The sequence below is a fragment of the Rhipicephalus sanguineus genome, chromosome 9 (genome assembly GCF_013339695.2).
Source record: "Rhipicephalus sanguineus isolate Rsan-2018 chromosome 9, BIME_Rsan_1.4, whole genome shotgun sequence".
Lineage (NCBI taxonomy): Eukaryota > Metazoa > Arthropoda > Arachnida > Ixodida > Ixodidae > Rhipicephalus > Rhipicephalus sanguineus.
The window spans coordinates 28427219-28448107 of NC_051184.2; the positions used below are offsets into that span (position 1 = coordinate 28427219).

General features: G+C 45.0%; 1 protein-coding gene and 2 long non-coding RNA genes across 3 annotated transcripts in view; 1 reads left to right on the plus strand and 2 right to left on the minus strand.

Annotated features, from left to right (window-relative positions):
- Positions 1–20889, minus strand: part of LOC125759810 (uncharacterized) — a 99005-nt gene that overhangs the window by 69279 nt on the left and 8837 nt on the right. The window lies entirely within an intron of this gene.
- Positions 1–20889, plus strand: part of LOC119404862 (zinc finger protein 160) — a 58217-nt gene that overhangs the window by 13684 nt on the left and 23644 nt on the right. Inside the window, exons 8-9 of the mRNA XM_049419042.1 lie at positions 1667–1797; positions 4382–5052. Coding sequence (XP_049274999.1) covers positions 1667–1797; positions 4382–5052 — 802 coding nt within the window. The remainder of the gene's footprint in view (positions 1–1666; positions 1798–4381; positions 5053–20889) is intronic.
- LOC119404868 (uncharacterized) lies at positions 22–16598 on the minus strand. The gene is made up of 4 exons (XR_007417500.1): positions 16334–16598; positions 16120–16210; positions 1136–1263; positions 22–523 (listed from the first exon to the last, which is right to left on the minus strand). It is a non-coding gene; the product is annotated as an uncharacterized LOC119404868 (long non-coding RNA).

The window sequence follows — 20889 nt, forward strand, 5'->3', positions numbered from 1 at the left end:
AGTTCAATGTGGAACTAGCAGTTCTTTTATTCACGGTGCAACCCAAAGAGAGAAAAGCAGTTGTCATATTCTGCTTCAAAGCAGCATTATTCTAGTTCTGCTAACGCTAGATAAATGGCACTTCGACAAGTTCTTTCCAAATGTTCATGCACAGATATTTCCCACAAGCTGTAGTTCTGGTTGAAGGAGAATGTCCCACAGAATTTCCCCAGGAATGCGCTTGCGAGATAATATCGATATTTTTCGCTTAAGGTGGCACAGTGTGTTCATACGTTGTCACTCGTAGCCTTCAGCATACTTTAGTGAGTGGCAATGGCACTGTAGGACACCTAGTTGGAGCTGTGATGACATCTGAGAGAATGACGACATATCGTTCTGTAATTGTGGCACACTCCCTTTTAACCTTTGTTGTATTTCTTCTATACCAGTGCCAGCCTAATTTTGGCACCACTGGAGGCCTCGCCTGACCTCTACTTTCGTAGCACGATCGTGTCGATGTTGTGTGGGCTTTAGTTTTCATAGCCTGAATTGAAAGAAAACACAGTATATTTCAGTAGTTCCATTGGCAGTAAACTTATTTGTACAATAGCAGCATTTTCCACTTACCTGATTCCTGTTTATCCTTCTCATTTTCCTAGTTACGATTACCGATACGCGCTGTACAGGATATCTCAAGTTGAAGAACAATCTCCTCACCATGAGTAGTGAATATGTATGGTGTAACCTTGCCCCTGACACTCGTGCAGCATTAAATGCACATGCAAGTTTGACTGGAGCATTGTTGTTGTGACGGCCTTGTTAGAAGTGGCACTATGCATGGATTAACAATCTGTTCCCATTGGTGCTTGCTTATATATGGGCCTGCATCATGCTTACTGCTCATCATCCTCATATTCATGCACAGATGGAATGTTTGTGTAAGCAGTGTTTGAAGCTTGAGGATTCTCATCATCGTTGTAATATATGCCTCCTTTGTGCCACTGACTTTGTGTTAATTAATAATGAATTGTGTTAATGCATCAACGGGCAGTTGCTAGGGAACGTGTACAATCCGTATTGTTTCATCTTCATGGTGTTTGATATTGATGACTGACGATGTCGTTTATGAGCAAAAAATTATAAGTGGACCACTTACTGATTCTTGGGCCATGCCAGGTTGAATAGAAACTTTGTCAGAGCATGTATGTTGAAATACATACATGCTGGTTATTCCGCTGGTTATGTGTGCTCTTTATGTGTGCTTCCATGTGTTCTATGTCTTTCCTGCAATGAAATTTTACGAAATATGTAGCTTAGGCATCTAGACGAGCTCATTTTGTAGTTTGTTATGATTTGTAAAAGTGATACATCTAGATAAGTATTATAGTATTGTCATCAGTGGTGATAGCCATCACACTTGTTTCTTTTCTTTTTTCAATGCACCAATTTCAGTGCTTTCCTGTCGCAAACTGGGTGCCTTTGATGTGCCTGTTGGTACTGTCTGTAAAGTATCATAGAGATGGAGATGAAATATATGAATTAGTAAGGAAAGAAGATTTTCGTTGTACCAAACTTCACGTTAAATAGTATTTTAAGGGTTCAAGACCATGGAAGAATATAAGCACATGCGTTTTGACAGGTTGTGGCACGCCATATTAAAAATAAAAATCTGTGTGCGTTTTCGTAGGACTCTCTGGAAATGGATAGAAACGAACCATCGGGGTCTCCAGTACTTATGCCAAGGATTGTCTCCATAGCATCATTAACAAACGGTATTGAAATGCCAGGAAGCACAGCTGTTACAAATACCAACACAAGGTGAGTTGGGCCTGGGCCCCTTAGAAGGGACATAGGTGGTACCATTTTATGAAATATATACTATAATTATTACATGGATGACAAGAATCCTACACTATTGTCATTTTTACTTCTAATACTCACAAATAAGTATGTGCACAAATATGCTTCAGCGCAGTGGCAACAGCACAGTACCGCCTTGGTTTAGATTGCAGATTTCAGTGCAAGCAAAATGAGAAAAAAAGCGCTCATGTACATAAATTTAGGTGCATGTAAAAGAAGCCCTGGTTTAAAAATTAATCTGGTATGCCGTGCTACCGCCTTTCCCACAGTTGTATAGTGGTTGTTGATTGATCAATAACCCATGAATGAATTTTTTGTGAAGCCCGGTCATTACGGTCGTATTGTCATATTCTCACACTCAGGTGGGGGCATACTGTAAAGATGTTTGCATGCTTATGGTCAGGCTGTATGACTATGGGGCTGCTGGAGGGCTTTCTGGAAAGTGCAGCTCAGCCCATGCTCATAGAATGGAACACGACCATGCATGTGCTGGAAAAGAGATCATAACATCTACAAGTAGCACTTTGAGCATCTGAAGCCACTGAAGTTGGTAATTTTGATGTAGGTGGACTTGTTTGGTGCCATAGCTCAACGCAGTGATGAAAGTGCTGCTCCAATTGCTCCAAACTGCTCCAAAAGATAAATGCTGCTCCATGCTGCTCCAAAGTGTAATATTTGTCAGTAACTGCTTCAAACCTGCTCCAAAATGGCATTGGAGAACTAGAAACAATGAGCTTTAACCGTGTGACCATCCAGCGAGCCTAAACGAAAACAAAAATAAGCTGTATACTATCATCTAGTATGCAGCTTGTATACTAGCTGCACACTAGCACATTGACAATGCTACATGTACTGGTATTGTCGATGTACAGGGTGTTTCAAGAAATGTGTCCGAAAATCATCAAAAATGAGGAAATGGAATATTTGCTCACTGCCTTCATACTTACTTTTTCTGTGGTGGGAGACATCTTAAGATGACCAGACAGTAATTATGACATTAATAAAATAAAATAATTTAAATAACTTCTTAGTTAGCGGAGACATGCGGTCAGTTGAAATGGGAGGATTGCTGTCCTTCGTGCGAAAGGGCCATTGCCGCTTTGAGATTTTGAGAAATCAGCCTCCGGTAATTATTGCGGAGCAATGAGATTCAGCCAAATTCACTGGCGAAACCGAAACCAAATCTCCGATGAGCGCAACTAGCAGACGACCAGAATGACGTCACTATTCACGACGGTGATTACAGGCATGTTAGTTCTTCTGCATTTGTTAACATACGTGCGCCCTAGGTGGTCTAATGGCAAAAGAAACCTACACAGCCACAAAGCGAAGTCAATCAATGGGTGTAAACAACGACGCTTGCTCATTCTAGACGTCTTGGAAGAGTATGGCTGTTTCACTCTTCCAAGTTTCGGTTTCAACGGCAAAATTTGTCATGTTTATTACTCGCTAATAATTGCCAGCGGTTGCTTTTGTAAAATCTGAAAGCGGCAACATGCTTTTCGCAGAAAGGGCTGCAATTTTCCCATTTGACTCGACCACCCGTCTCCTCTAATTAAAAAGTTGACTTCATTTCTTTAATTCCTCTTGTATTTGAGGCCTCTACTCAGCTTAAGATGCCTGCTCCCACAGAAAAAGTAATTACGAAGGCAGCGTGAAAATATCTGATTTTCCATATTTGTGAAGATTTTCAGGCACATTTCTTGAAACACCCTGTATATCTGATTTAGTTGTATATTTGTACCTGACAAGCAGACTATTTTGGTGAAATGTGGATGAGATTAGTTCATTATCTTAACGATTACTAACTGTTGCCGTGATGACTTTGATGTGTGACTGATTACATTTTGCACTTTATCAGCTTTGACCTCATTTCTGCCACAAGAACTGGCATTTCAAGTGTATAGCTCATTTAGCTTATTTTATTTTTTAAATTTTCAATGCTGGCTATTTTGGCGAAATATGAAAATGACATATTGAACTCGTACCGATTATAAATTGCTGCTTTGGCAATAGTTACATGTGATTGTGGCAACTTTTGTAAATTGGTGTCCAGCTTCATCGCTTTTATATCACTTCTGCCACAAGTACTGGTATTTTAAATATATGTTGCTCATCTTAATTTGTGTTCAGTGACCATCCATCTGCTTAATTATTTGTTTCTTGCAATTTGAAGTGATTATGATATGTGCAATAAATATTAATATTTATGAGATGCTTAAATGATGATTTAAACTCCAGGAGTCGTTTGAAATTTTTTGCCATCTGCTCCGAAAACACCAATAGCTGCTCCAAAGCACCATTTTTTCTGCTCCAAAATCTGCCCCGAAAATCAAAATTTCGCTTCCATCAGTCTCTGTTACACAGGTGCTGGCATAGCTGAAGGACAAGCATCTACATTGTGCTGTTTATAACAGCATGCTTCTTAGTCTGTATCATTTTTATGCAACAACCAATCAGGTTGATTCATGGTTACAGTCTATTTTATTACTTATTTATTAATAATATTATTGCTTATTATTTTTTTCCTCTTGATATACAGATGCTCGGAAGGAGCTACAGGACATTCACGAGAAAAGCTTGAATGCAGTGTCGACGGCTTGCTCGAGTGTGCCATGTGTGGGCAGTGCTTTACAACAAAGGACGACATGAAAAGGCACGAGATCACGCACACAGATGAGGAGCAGTATTCCTGCACTCTCTGTGGCGAGCAGTTCGCTACTAGGGAAAGCCTCTTCCTACACCTGCTTGTCCACTCGGGCGAGGAGCCCTATTCTTGCCGCTTCTGTGACAAGAAGTTTACAGTTAAAGCCGATTTAAATATACACAGGCGTGTGCATAAGGGTGAGGCGGTGTATTCATGCCCGATATGCCCATCCAAATTCGGGTTCTGGAAAGCTTGGAACAGACACAAGCAGCTGCATGCAAGTGGAGTGGAGATGCTCCACTGCCGGGAGTGTGGCAAGGTCTTCACGCAGACGAAAGCTCTGCAGAGCCACATGCAGTTGCACATGAAGAAGAAGTTATACCTGTGCCATCTTTGCCCCGCCAGATTCGCTTATAGATCCTCTCTGAAACTTCATGTGGCATCGCACAGAGGTGAAAAGCCGCACAAGTGTCCCGTGTGTGAGACAAGGTATTGCAGGCGTATTGACCTCAATGCTCATATGCGTAAGAAGCACGATGGAGTCGATGCCACCGTAGCAAGCACTGGTCAAGATTGCGCTGCCAAGTGACGCCGTCCCCAAGCTGCCTCATGTAAGTGAAGAGCAGCATGCAACTGTGCAGTTTTTGTTCACACTGCAACCCAATAAGAAAAGGAATTGTGGCATTCTGTTTGAAAGAAACACTATTTTAGTCCTATTAGCACTGGATATATGGGAGTTTGAGAGACATGTTACGAATCGTTAGGCACTGATCTTTCCCAGATCCCATAGATTACGTTGATACAGAATGGCGAGAGGTATTGCAATGCTGCTGCTGTGAGATGGGACAAAACTTTTTCATTTAGGAGCCACCATGTGTTCATAAGTTGTCACATGTAGCTGTCAACCTGCCTTAGTCAGTGGCCATTGCATTGCATTGCCGAACTCCTAGTTGCTGGTTTGATGCTCGCTTTGGTGCAGGTTTGGATAGCCCGAAATTAAACAAAAGGCATTAGACTTCAGCAGTTTTTTGGGCTCTTAGTTTATTTTCTGCAACAGCAGTATGTTTCATTTACACAATTTCCATTATCAGTTTTGTTTTCGAAGAGGACCCTCCTTTCAGTCGGCACTTATCTCTAATTTACTGTGTTGTAAAACAGAATATGAGCCTGGCCAAGTTGGATTCTGTATCACCAGTGTTATACTCATATGCGCTAACTTCAACCAATCTCAATATAAAATCAAGAGTTCGACGAAAACTCGTCTGGTCGGGAACAATCATGGTCAAAAGTTACTAGTCTTTGTTATTAGTTATTAGCTTTTTGGTCGGCGTCTTCTTACTTTTGACCAATCTCAATATAACTAAAATTTTGCGACGCTTCGCCTGTGGTGGAGTTTGCGTTTGGTGATGATAGCAGTTCTAGCAGTAGCTTGTCCAGCTTGCACGACGAGGATTACGAAAAGACACAGGTGCTGTACGAAGCCTTATTTCGAGCGGCTTTTTCAGAACAGTGGCGACCAAGGTTGCCACGAAGTCGTACAATGCGAGAGCACAAATTGTTTCCGGAAGCGGTGTATGTGACGTGTGCTTAAGGAGCTTCCTGTGTGATCTTGCACAGAAGGTTGCCATGTATAACAGGAAAATTCGACTTGGTGCAGTCGGAGTGCCCACTCCAGGATTTTGGTGGCCGCTCCAGATCTTCTTGTGAAAAACGCTGTCGGTCTCAGAGCTACCAAAATTTTCTCATGTGGACTCACTCTGGCTCAAGTCACCTAAATTGTACTCGGCCTGGCTTACTCAGACTGACAAATATATCGGAGCCGGAGGTAATCGACCCACGAGTGATTTTTTTCGACCCAGAAAAATGGTTCAAAAAAGTGAACCTATGACAGTTGCAGCTTTCACACTTATAAAAAAGTCGTGCTTGCAGCAGCATAGCTTCACCATAGGAAAAGGCAACAGGATAAAATTACTCAAATTAAGTTGCTCTTTAGCTCATTTATCAAAACTTCAAAAACCTTTGTCGTGCAATACCTGCTAGCGTAGAAATAAATTGTTGTTTGTTGACCTAGCCTGTTGCCTTATTCGCCCGATCCCATCGTAGCTGCGATTACTCATGCAACGGAAAGGGGACGTTAACATGTGCACGGTACGACTGTGTGCGGCTGGAACCTGAGCTAGGCTTCTGCACCAGCCGTGCATAGAGCGGAGCCCTTCATATGCGAAGCGAGGCACAGCTGTGCCAAGGCATTGCTTGGCAATGCGTAGTGACGTCACAGCCAGGTGCCGTTTCTGTTCTACACGATACAGACAAACGAAAAGCTTAAACAGCTCCGCTGTTAAAAATTGAGTTGCAAGTCAGTGCTCTTGAAGTAGATGTGTTTTGACACATTGTCTCAGCATTCACTTGCAAAAATAAGGATGTTTGCTCTGTTTTGTAGGACCCTCATGGATAAAAGAGGAGCATCTGAGCCTCCAGCCTTACACTGCCAAGGATTGTCTCTGCTACCAGGTCAACAGACAGCACTGAAACATCAGGAGGTGCAGCCGTTACAGACAGTGACTGTGCCAAGTCCACAGAGATAGGATGAACGACGTAGTTGATGGTTATGGTGACCAACCTAGACTATTGTCATGTGCGCTTCCAATACTTACAATAAAAAAATTTACCCAGCATATACGGTAGCCCAGTGGCAATGACATCACGCTGCCTTGCTCAAGGTTGCAGATTTGAGTCCATGTGCATGGCTGCATTTCAATGCAGGTAAAAGGATTAAAAAGATGTGCTCATATACATAACGTTACATGCACGTCAAAGAAACTTAGGTGGCAAGATTAATCTGGTATCCCATGCTACCCTGTGTCTCACAAACTTATCATGGTTTTCTTAATGTTTATGAATTAATTTTTCACGCACGTCACATTCTCAGTGTAAAAGTCTTTGTATACTTGTAGTCTGGCTATACGGATAGGGGGTTGGCCTCGTGTCTGAGCCCTTGCGTTGCATGTGCTACAGTTGCCGCCGAGATTTTTTAATAGTGCAGTTCAGCTCGGGCTCGTTGAACGGAGCACTAACCTGAAAAAAAATTATTACATTCATCAAGGCAGTTGCTGCCTTGAAGACAAGTCCACTTGCTCAAACGCTGTCTCCAGTTAAATTTTTGTTCAATGACTTTTTTGTGTCTACCAATTTCAGCTCTCAATCTTTCAGTCTGGCTTAAAATCTCGGCGGCAAAAATTTCGTTCAGCATTCTTTTAGCAGCTCTGCTGTAAAATTCTGACCAACCAGCAGGCCGCCTAAAGCTTTGCTGTAATTAAATCTTTCATCTGGCGTGTCCCATCAAAAAATTGGCGGAGACGAATGCTTATTTGCAGGAGCACGCATGGATGCATTAAAAAAAGGAAAGCGCTGGAGCAGGGCGGGGGCGTAGCCACAAATGTTTTTTTTTGGGGGGGGGGGGGGGGGTTGAACCCCCCCCCCCCTGGCTACGCCCTTGGAGCAGGGTGTCTTTTTGTTCTGCAACAAAGATCATCATCTGGCTTGCTTGTGCTCCCTTTCTTTAAAAACGCTGCGCTTGCCGCTTTCCCGTCAAGAATTCTATGTCATCATGCTGATAGCGCATGCTGTTCGTGACCGTGACTCGGTTTCGAATTCCGCTTTCTGTCAACTCCGATTGGCTTAAAATCAAAACGAGGCGAAAACAGCGCACACTTGACGAGGATGCACAGAGGGAACACTGTGCACTGTGTTCCCTCTGTCCGTCCTCGTGAAGTGTGCGCTGTTTTCGCCTCATTGTTATTCCAGTTAAAAGCAATTGCCTTCATATCCCGCCATTTTTGATAATATGGCGGGATTTGACAGGCGCGCGAGATATATATGAAGATTATTGTTGTGGGACAAAAAGACACCCTTTTCGCGCGCGCTCTTTCTTTACAGTATGCCACCGCAAACGAAATCGTTGCAATGGCAGAAACGCTAGCGCGCAGCGGATGTAAAAAATGGCGCGGATTGAAAAATGACGGCGTGACAGTGGTTCTCAGCCATGGATGCTTTGAGGACCCCTTGCAATGAGACGAAAAAAAAAGGGGGGGGGGTCTTAAATTAACGCAACATGCAGCGTGAAATAGGTGCCTATTTTTCCCTGGCAAAGAGTGATCAAACTAAAGTGCCACGAGCTTCTCAATAAGTTGTGCGGATCTGCAGCCACGCTCAATTTGTTTCTAGCTACGTTTGCCCAAGAAAAAGTATGCTCACTTGCATATATCCTAGAAAACTGCAAAACACACACACACACACACACACACACACACACACACACACACACACACACACACACACACACACACACACACACACACACAGCCATCTCGTGAAGAAGGGGAACATAAGTCAGCTCTGCCGCAATGCGAATGCAGTGAAGCATATACCAAAAATCGAAATACATGTATGCCTAAAAAGACGTTTTTTTTTTTTCGAGGATGGGTTTTGCGGACCCCCAAAATTGGCTTCGCGGACCCCCTGGAGTCCGCGGATCCCCATTTGAGAACCACTGTCGTAGAGAACAAATAGAATGGGAAACACAAGTCAGCTCCGCTGCAATGCAAAAGGGTTACGTGGTGAAGCATGACAAAAATCAGAAGGGGCCGCTGTCACGGGACATAGTGTGCCTTCAAAAAAAACGTTTTTCTTTATTTTTCGAGGATGGGTATCGCGGACCCCCGTTTGAGAACCACTGGCCTAGAATACACTAGAATATTCTAGTGAGAGGTGTACATTATTAAGCCTCCTCCGCAGACCTCAACATCCGCGCCGTACGCCAGCAACCATGCCAAACAGACCAGCTGGCTCGGCAAGTTTGTAAAATCCCCGTATTTTCCACATGTAAAAAAAAAAAGAAGCAAATAGTGCCCTCACAATTATGGCATCTATGATGTAAATTCGGGGTAGCCTTCGAGAGTTGTTCTGCCGGCTAGATTCGAAAGCCTATCCCGGCCTATCCAAGCCAGGAGCAAGCCGATGATTTGGTCGAATGGCGCCGAAGTGAACTGTGTATGTCAAAGGAGCGTAGTCAAAGTACGTGAAATCGTGTTTTTTACGCGCTTTAGGAACTAGACTAGACGTCATATCAAGTACCCTGCCTTTATGATGCGAAGGCCATCGCATGCGCATTTGAGAGTTGCGGACCGCTCCAGAACTTTCAATGGGCGAAAAATGTTTCCCAGCAACGTGTTTCAGTGGAGTTTGGTGTCGGTCTTAGCGCTAGAACGAAAACGTCACAACTACAGTGCCATAGAAGGCCCCGCAGTCACAAAGGAACAGTGTTGAGGGTTGCCATGTATCTGTACGAGGAAGAGAAAAAAAGATGCCACGTCTTGCAGGCAGCGTGATAGAAGTGAAACAAGAAGGAATCGGCACAGGTTTCACTCTGAAAGTGACTGCATGTTGGGCCCAAATTTTGTATCAGTAAAATTTGCTCAACTCCTTTATGGATATTTGTACTGTTCTTGAAATGTCCATACTGTTGCGAAATATTTATTCGTGAAGCTTGCTTAAGGGCACAGGGTAAGCCCATGCATTTTTGGCCATTTTGAGGTACCGTTTTCTCAATGATTAAAAGGGGTATCCACATAATTCATAACAGCCCACCTCTCTTGACGACGGTTTTCTCTCGCGAATCTCAATATTCGCTCGCAGTTTTGTGAATAAGTCCGGACCAAGGAGGTCATTTCTGGGCATAGTACGCGAGATGGAAGACGCTTATGCGTGAAAAGTTTGAAATGCGAAGGCGAAGCCCACCTTTGGCGTGCTTGCTGGTCTGACATGCAAAAGCAGGTAAACTTGTCGTGAATTGAAGCAGCAAAAAGAAGGCGTATAATAACAAATGACAGCGGTTCCGAAAATTTGTGGACATGATACATCGCATGCGGAACACTTAAGTCACTTTCACCACAGTACAGTTGTGTCATGCAAAAAAGAGTGCACTAAGATCTGCACGGGAGACTCAAATTTTGAGCGATCCTCCCAACTGTGCGAACATGGCCACAGATCTCCCGAAGAACAGCGTCAACGCCACTGCGAGAAGGGAATGATAATGACAAAGGACGATGCTACGAAAATATTCTGGCCCTGATCTATCGCGTCAGGACACACTTCAGTCACTTTCACCGCAGTGCATTAGTGTCGTGCAAAAAAAAAAAAAAATGCATTAAGATTGGCAAGGGGCTACTTTAGCTGTTTCGGTAAAGTTTTCAAACGTTGACGATCATACAAGTACTCGTAATTATATGGCGCATGCAAGTGTATGTACTTAAGTGACAAAGTGTGTTGTGTCCAGTGACAACTAGTAGGTTCTCGCCAATCTTATTGCGCTTTTTTTTTTTGCTTGACACGGGTGTACTGCGGCGAAAGTGGCTTAAGCGTTGCGTATACTCGATGGATCAAGGCCATAAATTTTTGTTCCCGCTGTCATTCGTTATTATTGTTTTCTTTCTGCGGTGGCGTTAGCGTTCTTTTTCGGGTGGTTTATGGCCGCGCGCATTCAGAAGGATAGATCAAAATTCGAGTCTCCCGTGCAAATGTTAGTGCACTTTTTCACATGATACAAGTGTACTGTGGTGAAAGTGACTTTAGTGTACCGCATGCGATAGATCAGATCCACGAAATTTTAGAACCGCTGTCATTTGTTATCACTATACGCATACGTTTTGCTGCTTCCGTTCACAATAACAACTTTAGCTGCGGCTGATATCAATACTCGCCTATGTGAAAACATTGCGATCTTTCACCCATACGCGTCTTCAATATCGATTGACAAAACGGCGAGCAAATATTGCGATTCGCAAGAGAAGCTGTTGTCAAGGGAGGAGGGAGCACTGCCTATTGTGTGGACCAGACCACAGAATAAACCCTCGCAATTTGTGACGGAAAACAGTCATCAAGAGAGGTGGGCTGTTTGGGCTACAGCGAAGCCTGGTGCGCACAGTCCACAGCACACGTCTATTTGGTGTGGTCCACAAAATAAAGGTGCACTATATTCTGTGGTCTGGTGCACAGAAACCGTCGTCAAAACAGGTGGGCTGCTTGGGCTACAGTTTATTCTGCACAGCCCACAGCACACAAATTTATTACGTGGTCCACAAAATAACACTGCATTTTATTTTGTGGTCTCGTCCACAGAATAAAGCTGAAGTTTATCCTGTGGTCTGGACCACGACCTACTGTACTCCAGTGGTGCGATCTTGTACGCGTTTCAAAATAACCACGGAGGCGTGGCATTACATCCAGCCGCACGTGACCGCACATGCCGCACGCGAATGGCCCATTTGAACCGCGACAGACGTCACGGCTCTGCATTGACCAATCGCGTGCGGTCACGTGCGGCTGGTTGTCATGCCACGCCTCCGTGTTTATTTTGTAACGCGTACAAGATCGCACCACTGACCTGCCCAAATGTCCCCTCTCCAGCGCCCATGTTCTAATTCATACCTCCTGCCGCTAGGGACGTAACCTACAAGCGTTGTGGCGCTAGTCAGCACCTGTTCGCTCATGTCAGCTTTAAAGGGACCGACAACTGATTTTTCTCGACCCAGTTTTTTACGACACGACAGGAAGCTTACCCTTTGTAGCGTTTGTAGCTGCAGTGGTTTACCCTAAAAGCACGTAGTTATTTTATAAGCAGTATTTTTCGATCTGAAAGGCTCCAAACACGCATGAAGGCTTGCTCCAGCAACGTTGAGAATTGATAGCGATGCCGCTAGCCTTTATGAAAGCTGCAGTTGTTCTGCTTTCGCAGGAGTTACTGTAACTATGCTTAACCACCTTTATTTTGAGCTTTCCAACCATTTTTGAAAATAGCAAGCTGTTACAATGAGATGATGTGGCCTTATACACCTTCTCGGTATTTGTACAGCGTTGTGTGCGCCTGCGCCCAAGGTTGCCTACGCCAAGCGAAGGCAGCGCCACTTTGTTGCATACAACTAACGCAGGCCTATATGTACATTTTTATGGAGTAATATCTTTTAATATAAAGAAATGAACAATATTTCAGTACTAACAGAAAAGTCATCGAATGCGTACACCAATCAACGGTCACGTGACCGGCTTCATCGAACCATTTATCATTTTGCCGCCAGAGGCGCCAAAGGTCATTTTTCGCGACTTTTAATGAAGAAATAAAAATATAAATCCACCTCTCACGAGATAAACAGGGTTGGTTTGAGTCAATGTGACGGACAATCTTTTCATCAGTGCAGTCATCTCATTTCATGTTCTGGGCAGTTGTCGGTCCCTTTAACGCTCGTGGTGATGTTTCGCCAGCGCAGAGTGTAATTATTATGCATAAATGCAAAATACTTCGGAAATAAACATATGAAAAGTGAATTTGAACTTTCCTTTGCATTTAAAAGGACACAGCCGTCCTACACTATGCAAGTCTACCGCTTTTCACATTAGTCAACCAGTGAGCAGTTTTCACTGCGTTAGTCAACCAATCAGCGTTAGTCAACCAATCAGCAGGTTTCACCAAATTTTGAGGCTATAAAATGCCTGCTGTAGGCTTCCTCTATGCAAGGAGACTCAGCACGAAGTGTTGGACACAGCAAGCGTTTAGAATATATTTTAATTCTCTTCCAAAATGTGCCTAAATGCTCATTCTCACGACCTAGACCCATCGCTAGCACGACTGACACCAATGTCACTCTGTAGGAAGCGTAACGAAAGTTTTAGTGATGTCGGACCACATTAGAGTGACGTGCAATAAGCGGTGACCCACAGCTCCACTGCACAGGGCAAGCCAAGATAGCATCGGCTGCAACCTGCCCTCATTTTTTCTGAGCTTGTTGCCGAAGTAGCCAAACTTGCTCGCATTTCGCAAAGTGCTTCGCATCGTCACGCGAACCTGCAAAGGCAACGTTGCCGAAGTTTAATTCGTCCGCACACTTCTTGCTTTTTGCCGTAGCCGTAAACGTGCGAGGTCGGACAGGTGGGGCCACCTGGAGGTGCTAAGATGAACCAGGCAAGCACAGAATTGTTGTTGCCAGAAATCTGGTGCATTCTACTTCTCTGCCGGTGTAAATTCTCGGCAGCGACGTAGTTCCGAATGTGTTGCCTTTTTAAACATTTTTTTTTGCCGCGATCACACAGTGAAAACGAAGAAACGCACCTATAGTTGTGGTTGCACAAAGCGTCACAAGATGTCAATACCGTCGTCCGGTAACACAATGCTCCGCAAAAATCTCTGCGCATACCGGAATACCATACACGCTAATATTATCTATTAGAGAATTTTAGCGAGTTTTCAAGGCATTGGAACGGTTACTCGTGCGCGTGTGCGAGAGCAGACGATGCAGCAGTGCGTGCGTCACAGCACTGTGTTCAAGCTTCCTACACAGTGACGTCACTATCCAACTCGGCGCCCAGAAACCAAACCGAAAGTCATTCACATAAACAGAGTGATATTAAATTATTCAGCGAGAATGCATGAATCTTGGAACTTCCTAGAGCATTAAGAAACGTTTGCAACAGAGAACGCGCAAGCCACAAGTTTGATGGCACCACCCCATTAATCGCACTGAATAGCTTACTTAACCTTCGGTCTAAGTTTGCAGAAGCAGTCACATAATGCCGGCAGTTCGTCACATAATACAGGCATTTTTACTCCAGCGCCGTCCAAACGGTCGCAGAGTAGCAGACGAACAGGTTATAGGAAGCACCACCAACGGCGAACGGTTGAAAGAGAGCGGGGACGCGCGCTCCCATGGGACCCCTGCTATCTGGGCAGGTCAGGAGTACAGTAGGTCGTGGTTTGGACCACAGAATAAGCACTGCAAGGTCGATCCAAATAGGTCGCGAAGCTTCAGGCGAAAAGCGGTTCAGAACCTATTGCCAACGACACCAGCAAGGGGAGTTATGGGTGTTGCGATTGAAGCGCGACTATGTTTGGAGGGAACAAACACTAATACGAAAAACCAGGTTTGGAATCAAGGGTAAAGCAATCTTTATGTTTTACAAATTACATTTATTTCCCGAACAATGTTATGTAGGTGCAATGTGCCAAGAATGTATGACAGTGTTTAATTATTATGGAAAACCTTTTTCTTAGCGGCCCCTGAAGAGAGGCGCACGTCATTGTTATTCAGTGCAGCCCTTGCGGTGCATGGAAAGGTGCGCTCGTAAGTTCCTCTGCGACGACACGCCCCCTCAGGTGTTCTGGTGTTTGGCACTTGTATGCGTTCTGCGAAATATCGTGGTGAGAATTTGATTGTGGTGTGCGCGAAGTTGCGAGATGCGTTTCATCGTTGGTGAACGTGCTGGCGATGGTGCTCAACGGGCAATGGCACGACGCGGCTAACATTTCACACCGAACGCTTTCCTCAGTACTCGCGGAAACGATGTGGTGTTCCAAGATTTGAATAGCAACGCACAAACGCCTGGCGAGCCCTCACTTCTAGATAAGACACCGGGGCAACGATTCGGAGTAGTGTGCTTGCTGGATTTTCATGCATGAGTATTCCTGCTGCCCGGTTTCCTTCGTGAACAAGCGGTGCCTACTATATTTCTTGTTATCGGTGAGCAGATCGCTAAGTTATATGTCGCGCTACAATTCGCATGCCTTGATACGTTACACGTAAGGTTAATTTATCGGAACATAAGGCAAAACATAGTACACGTAGTGCACGCACTTTTTGTACTCATTACGACATTTGTTGGTAATTGTGTATGGTGTGATAAAATTGCATTATTGTGACCATTGAATAAAAACTGGAATATTATTTTGGTGTGACAAGGAGTCATTTCTTCTCGTTAGAACTGAAGCACACATGCAATGCGCTCTTTAAGTACCCTGCGCATGTGCAAAGCAACTAAGCAACACTGCAAACATGAGAGGTACGCTGCTGCCTACTTTATTCACGCTGTGGAAGATGACACGAACGCAAAATAAAAGCTCCAAGAATAGGGTTTCCTGGTAAAATCAAGGCGAATTCAACGGCGGTACACTTAAACACCCGTTTAGTCACGGGTCGATATAAGTTTAGCTAGCGTTGCCTTCAAGCGCACTCGCCCAGGGCTTGCCGTAGCGCAAGCCCTTAGCGATCAGGCGCCTAAGAAAAATATTTTGAGGTTAAATTTCGCGCTAGTCCCTACAAAATGACGTCACTTTTTACCAGATACTGCGTCACATCCTCTTTATTTTTTGTTCCGCCGGAAGTGTTCCCTCCTCACACAGATGGCGCTAAGCCCAATGAGCAGCTGATGAGCAGCCATTTTCTGAACGTATGGGCTTCTATGGAAGCTTCGCTACCAGTAACATTTACCTTGAGCACTGCGCCACCGCATCATGTGATTCTCCAGTCATGAATCGTGCAATCACATGCTTGCGCTGACAATAACGTTCACACTACTTCGTAACGACGTCTGGCTTCACCTAAGAAACCTCAAGAAATGCACACAAGATTTCGACAACATTTGTGTAACTCCTCGCACTGTTAACGAGTTCCGAAATCAGCTGCTTTCTTCCTCACAGCTCAAGCACAGCACGCAATTGTGCGCGGCAAGAACAAGATATATATCGTATGCACACGTTCTAAGGTGCAAGTAATGCATGCGCGCGCCTCGCATATTGACACCTGACTCACTGATAATACTACCAACAGCTGTCAAAGCCATATTTCCTTCTCGAGTCGTCACACTGATGTGTCCCTCCCAGTTCGCACTTGTTCCGAGAGCCTGAAAGCACAACGAGAAACCGACATGTTTTCACACGGCCGCAACACAACAGCAAGTTTGGCCCAGATATGACGATAAACGCTGTCAAATGTTCACCTTTACCGTATAATCAAGGTAACTTACACGCACACCAAGCCGCCGACTGAAAAGTTGCGGGTACACTGTAGTTGCGGGAAAGCAAGTCATAAGTGGCTAAGCCACTGGCTAAGCCGCTAAGCCAGGCCAAGCTCAAGCCGTTTGAATTGGTAAATAAACATGGCTACATGGCGTCTGGCGTCACGCTCTTTATAAGATGTGCGGCGGGAGGTGACCTGCATCGGCTTTCGTTTTTGATGTGTAAAAGTACGCGTGAGCGTAGCTTGACGTGCCTTAGTAACTGTCACCAGTGCCGTTTATACCACTGGTCATCCCTCGATGACGTTCCTCGTGCCCCTTGTCGTACGTGTTTTTCACACAAGTGGATCGCTTCGATTCTTCGAATGCTGTGTCCAAGCGTTGCGCCCAGACCAATGCCGTGCCCAGACGTAACGATAAGCAATAGATAAGCCATAGAGCTTCATCCTGTAAACTCTTGCTGAAGTTTCGTCCAGTATTGTTTGCGGTGCGTACTTGACTTGTGTTAGCTGAGGGGGAGGGGGGAGGGCTGTAGCATCCTGTAACAGTTGCGCTGCGTCAGTGGCAGGTACAGTGTTCTAGTGGCAGGCGCTAGCGCGACCGCCAGCGATACCATGTGATACTACTTTAAAAGAATGTTAAGGCTCCTTCGGAACAGTTCTGTTGCGGTTAAAGCATTAACTTAAAAATCCATGCGAAACCACCCATGGGTGCGCTTTGTGTCGTCGGTTCCTCCATTCTTATGTCCTTGTTCCCGCAGTGCGCCTTTTTTGCTTTAAGATATGAACCGTTGCCAACTAGCCCAAATGGCTGTTTTGCCACACCCATGGGAGTTGTCTAGTGACGCGTGAGCATCCTGTTTTCCCGTAGGAAAATGTATGGACGTCAGACTCTGCCCAGGCGGCGCTGCGAATAGCACCGCCACCAGCGCCTTCATCGCAGCCCATGCGCTAACTGGGTAGTACAAAGAGCCGTCCGCAAGCGAATGTGCATAGGCCACAATAATGTTGTTGAGACGTGGTTTCCTGAATATCAAGGACCTGGAAAGCTTCTTCCGCCAATCCACGCTTCAAAAAAATAGGAAGCTCATCAAAGAGAACTGCGGGTACAGTGCAAAAGAAGTTTCAGTTATTCCAGCGCGCTGCAGCTCTCAAGTACAAGCGAGCATCACACGACACCCGAGTTCTAGGCAAGCCCTTCAACGTTCGTTCTCTTGCGCCTAAATGCGTTAAAATCGGGTATATACGTAATGCCAGAACGATGAAGTACATACACGATCAATTTACTTAGCTATGCATCTTACAATCAGTGGTACAAAGCTTGCTTTATCAGGGACGAACGGCCCTGGCGATTTTCGCCTTTTCAGTTGCATTCTCCCTTCATCTCTCGCTTCCTGTGCATTGGACTTTTTTATTATGCACCCTCAAATGGTTTCTTGATGGTTGTCTTCTGTTTGTACATACTGCAAATGGGGGCACGTACGTGTACACTTTCGCGGGGTACAACCAAAGGCAAAACCGTGGCCTCCGAGATAGCTACGGCAATCGCGGAGGCCACAGGCAAAACATACCTGAACGTGGTCACAACCTACATTTTGCCATTTCCTTGTATGACACGTGTTAGCTAGTTAGAAACGGAACTCTGAGCCTTCAAAACGTACCTGCGCGGCGCTGCTCACTCTGTGTTAAACGGCACGCACCGCGGTCAGAGCCTCTGCTGAGCTTCATAGTCAAGGTTACCACAGTTCTCCGTCAGGGCTACGCAAAACAACAGCAGAGCCACATTATCACACTTTCTCATGCAACCGGCCGTAAAGAATGTGGGTATACTTTGCTTACCCCCAACACGCTCGCAGCAGCCCGTATCCAGCTTAGAAGACTGTAGAATTGTGCGTGTTGCTACAACATGATTATGAGTGCGAATCAGCGCAACCAGCATTCTGTGTCCTCTCTTCTGTCCTCTCCTGTCGGTTGTGCTGATTTGCACTCCTAACCGTATCCAGCGCTCTCATCTTTCTGCTTCGTAGGACAGCTATGGAAATCAATAAAACTGAACGTTGTTATTCATTCCTTTACGTAGGTGGCAATTCACAATGCAACAATAGCGTCGACTACAGCGTTTCTTCATAGCATGCGGAGCGGTCTCGTCTGCTGTTGTTTTTGCCGTCGTTCTGGCGAGTGATCCATCAAGCACTTCATGGCGGTTCGGTTGTTTGGTGGCGCGTCCGACAAGCAGAGAGAAATTCACAGCTCTCATTCTGAGTGTTAAATGCGCAAACACAAGCAATATTAAGCTCAATCGTTGTTTCGCACTCGCTAGTTAGACCTAGTCCCACTGCAAACTGTGCATGGGAGTCGGTCTTTGTACTACCTAATACTGTTCCGACAGGTGACGCTACGCTCTTGCAAAACTCCAGAGTCTGACGTCTATAGTCGCGGAGTTCCGTAGAACTTTGTTCTTGAGCGGTGTTGTTATGGCATCTTTCAACATTTTACTAGCGTTCCTCTGTGTCTTGGACACATTTCACATTTAGTGAAAGGTCATTCACGCGTTCATCGAAGCGCATGTTTGGCGTTAAACTTTCTAAAGGTGGACATTTTCCTGCCACATGATTCAAACTAACGTCACCATTACCCCTAGCGTTGCACGATGCGTTCCGCCAAACCCGAAGTGTCTAAGATGCTGAATCTATCTTGTTAACACGCTGGGACTTAATGCATCATGTGCTATCACCAAGTGCCAAACCTGAAGTGTCGAAGAGGCCGTATCTGTTTTGGTAAAATTGCTGGACGAACTTCATTAAGCGCCAACTTAAAGTGTCGAAGAAGTTGCATCTGTTTTGGTAACATTGCTAAACGAACTTCACCTAGTGCTAACGTTATATCTAGGTGCAACACTATTCACTTCCTTCTGTTAATGGGCCGGAAATGTTTCCTGGAAGCCAGTTTCGGCAGAGTTTGTAGTTATACTACTTAGAAGAAACACAACAAAAAAAACAACTTATTGCAAATCGTATGGACACATACAGTGCCACTTTGCAACCGATTCTTTCGTAGAGTGGCCAGTCAAAATCGCAAATGTGTTGACACTCGCTGTACAGTATGGTCCACATTTAGAGAAAATACTCGAGTGCACGGCGGGCTAACTGCTGGCCTGATTTGGAAATGTGGAGCATACGTGTAGAATCACAAGGGCAGTTTGTGCCCCTTGTCGTCTGCTACTTCACGACCGCCGCGCTCGGCACGCACTAGCAACATGCTATATTTCTATGGTTGGAAGGACAAGCGTGCCATGCTCGCTGCATCAGGAATCAATTTTGTTGTCTGTTATCAAAACCGGCCAGCTGGTGTGAGCAGCATGTGGAAAGCTTACGACTGACTTTTCAGTGAGCACTGATTCTAGGTTACCAAAGTGACTGGCTTTGTTATCAGAATCAAAAACCCAGGCGAGTTAAAACTGAAACCAGAGTATGATTAGGTATCGTGCTGTTCGGGGAGACCAACTAATTTCAACCACAAGGGTTTCCTTAACGTGCACCTAAGTATGAGCACACATCTTTCCTTTGTAAATTGACCCCAGTTGAAATTCGGCCGCTGTGGCCATGGAGCGCATCGCATCAGAAACCACAGCAACAAACAAACTGCACCTTTTTTTCTGCCTGCTGATTACACGACGAGGCGCAAGCAGAGTGGTGGCTACATGAATTGCACAGCGGAAAGATGCAGCGCTCGCCAAGCGCAGGGGCGGAAAGTAGCAGGCGAACAGCGGCAAGCCGCCCTTACGCCTTTGTGTGTGTGCGCCGCGTTTACTAATCTCGCCGCCATTTCGCGCCACGCTGGGTGCCAGCCACGCGTTCGTGTATTTCCTCTAAGAGTGGACCGTACTGTACATTGGCTCATGTCTCATTTGCTTTGTTATGTTCCCTTATTGTCATACTTGCCTCTCTGTAGCGCCGAGTCGTGCTTCTGTGTGTGCTGCAGTCTAAAGCAACAATTTTTAATATTGGACGAAATGAGCATGTGAAAGAAAAAGTACAAAAAAAAAATCGACGTCAACTAGACTGATGTGTGATGCAAGCGGTCTGAATTAGGTGAAACAATCAATGAATCAACAAATGCTTGCTCTCTTTGCTCTTCCATAAAAAAAAAATAACAGCAAGAAAACGACACCAGTTTATAGTCGGTAGATGCTTACTGTAAGATGGTACACGTGTGCTTTTAACTTGGTGCTTCACGGAAGGAAAGAAACAGTCAGGCAGGGAGGTTAAACAGACGATGTAAGAGAGAGAGGAGGAAAGGAAGGAAGGGAATGTGTGGCGAATTCGTCGATGCATGTAGGACGTCACCGCCAGTCAAAGGCACTAGCCCGACGTCCTCAAAAAGGCTCGTCTAAAGGGTATCCCAAGTTGGCTATAACAACACGTACCCTGTGGGAAACTTGCTTGTTCAACACTTCAAAAGAGTTGTCGTATACTAGCACATAATTGATGTAAATGTTCAACTATATATAAATACAAAGGAGGCTCATTAAACATCACTGAAAAGAAAGAGAAAGTAAAATGCGGT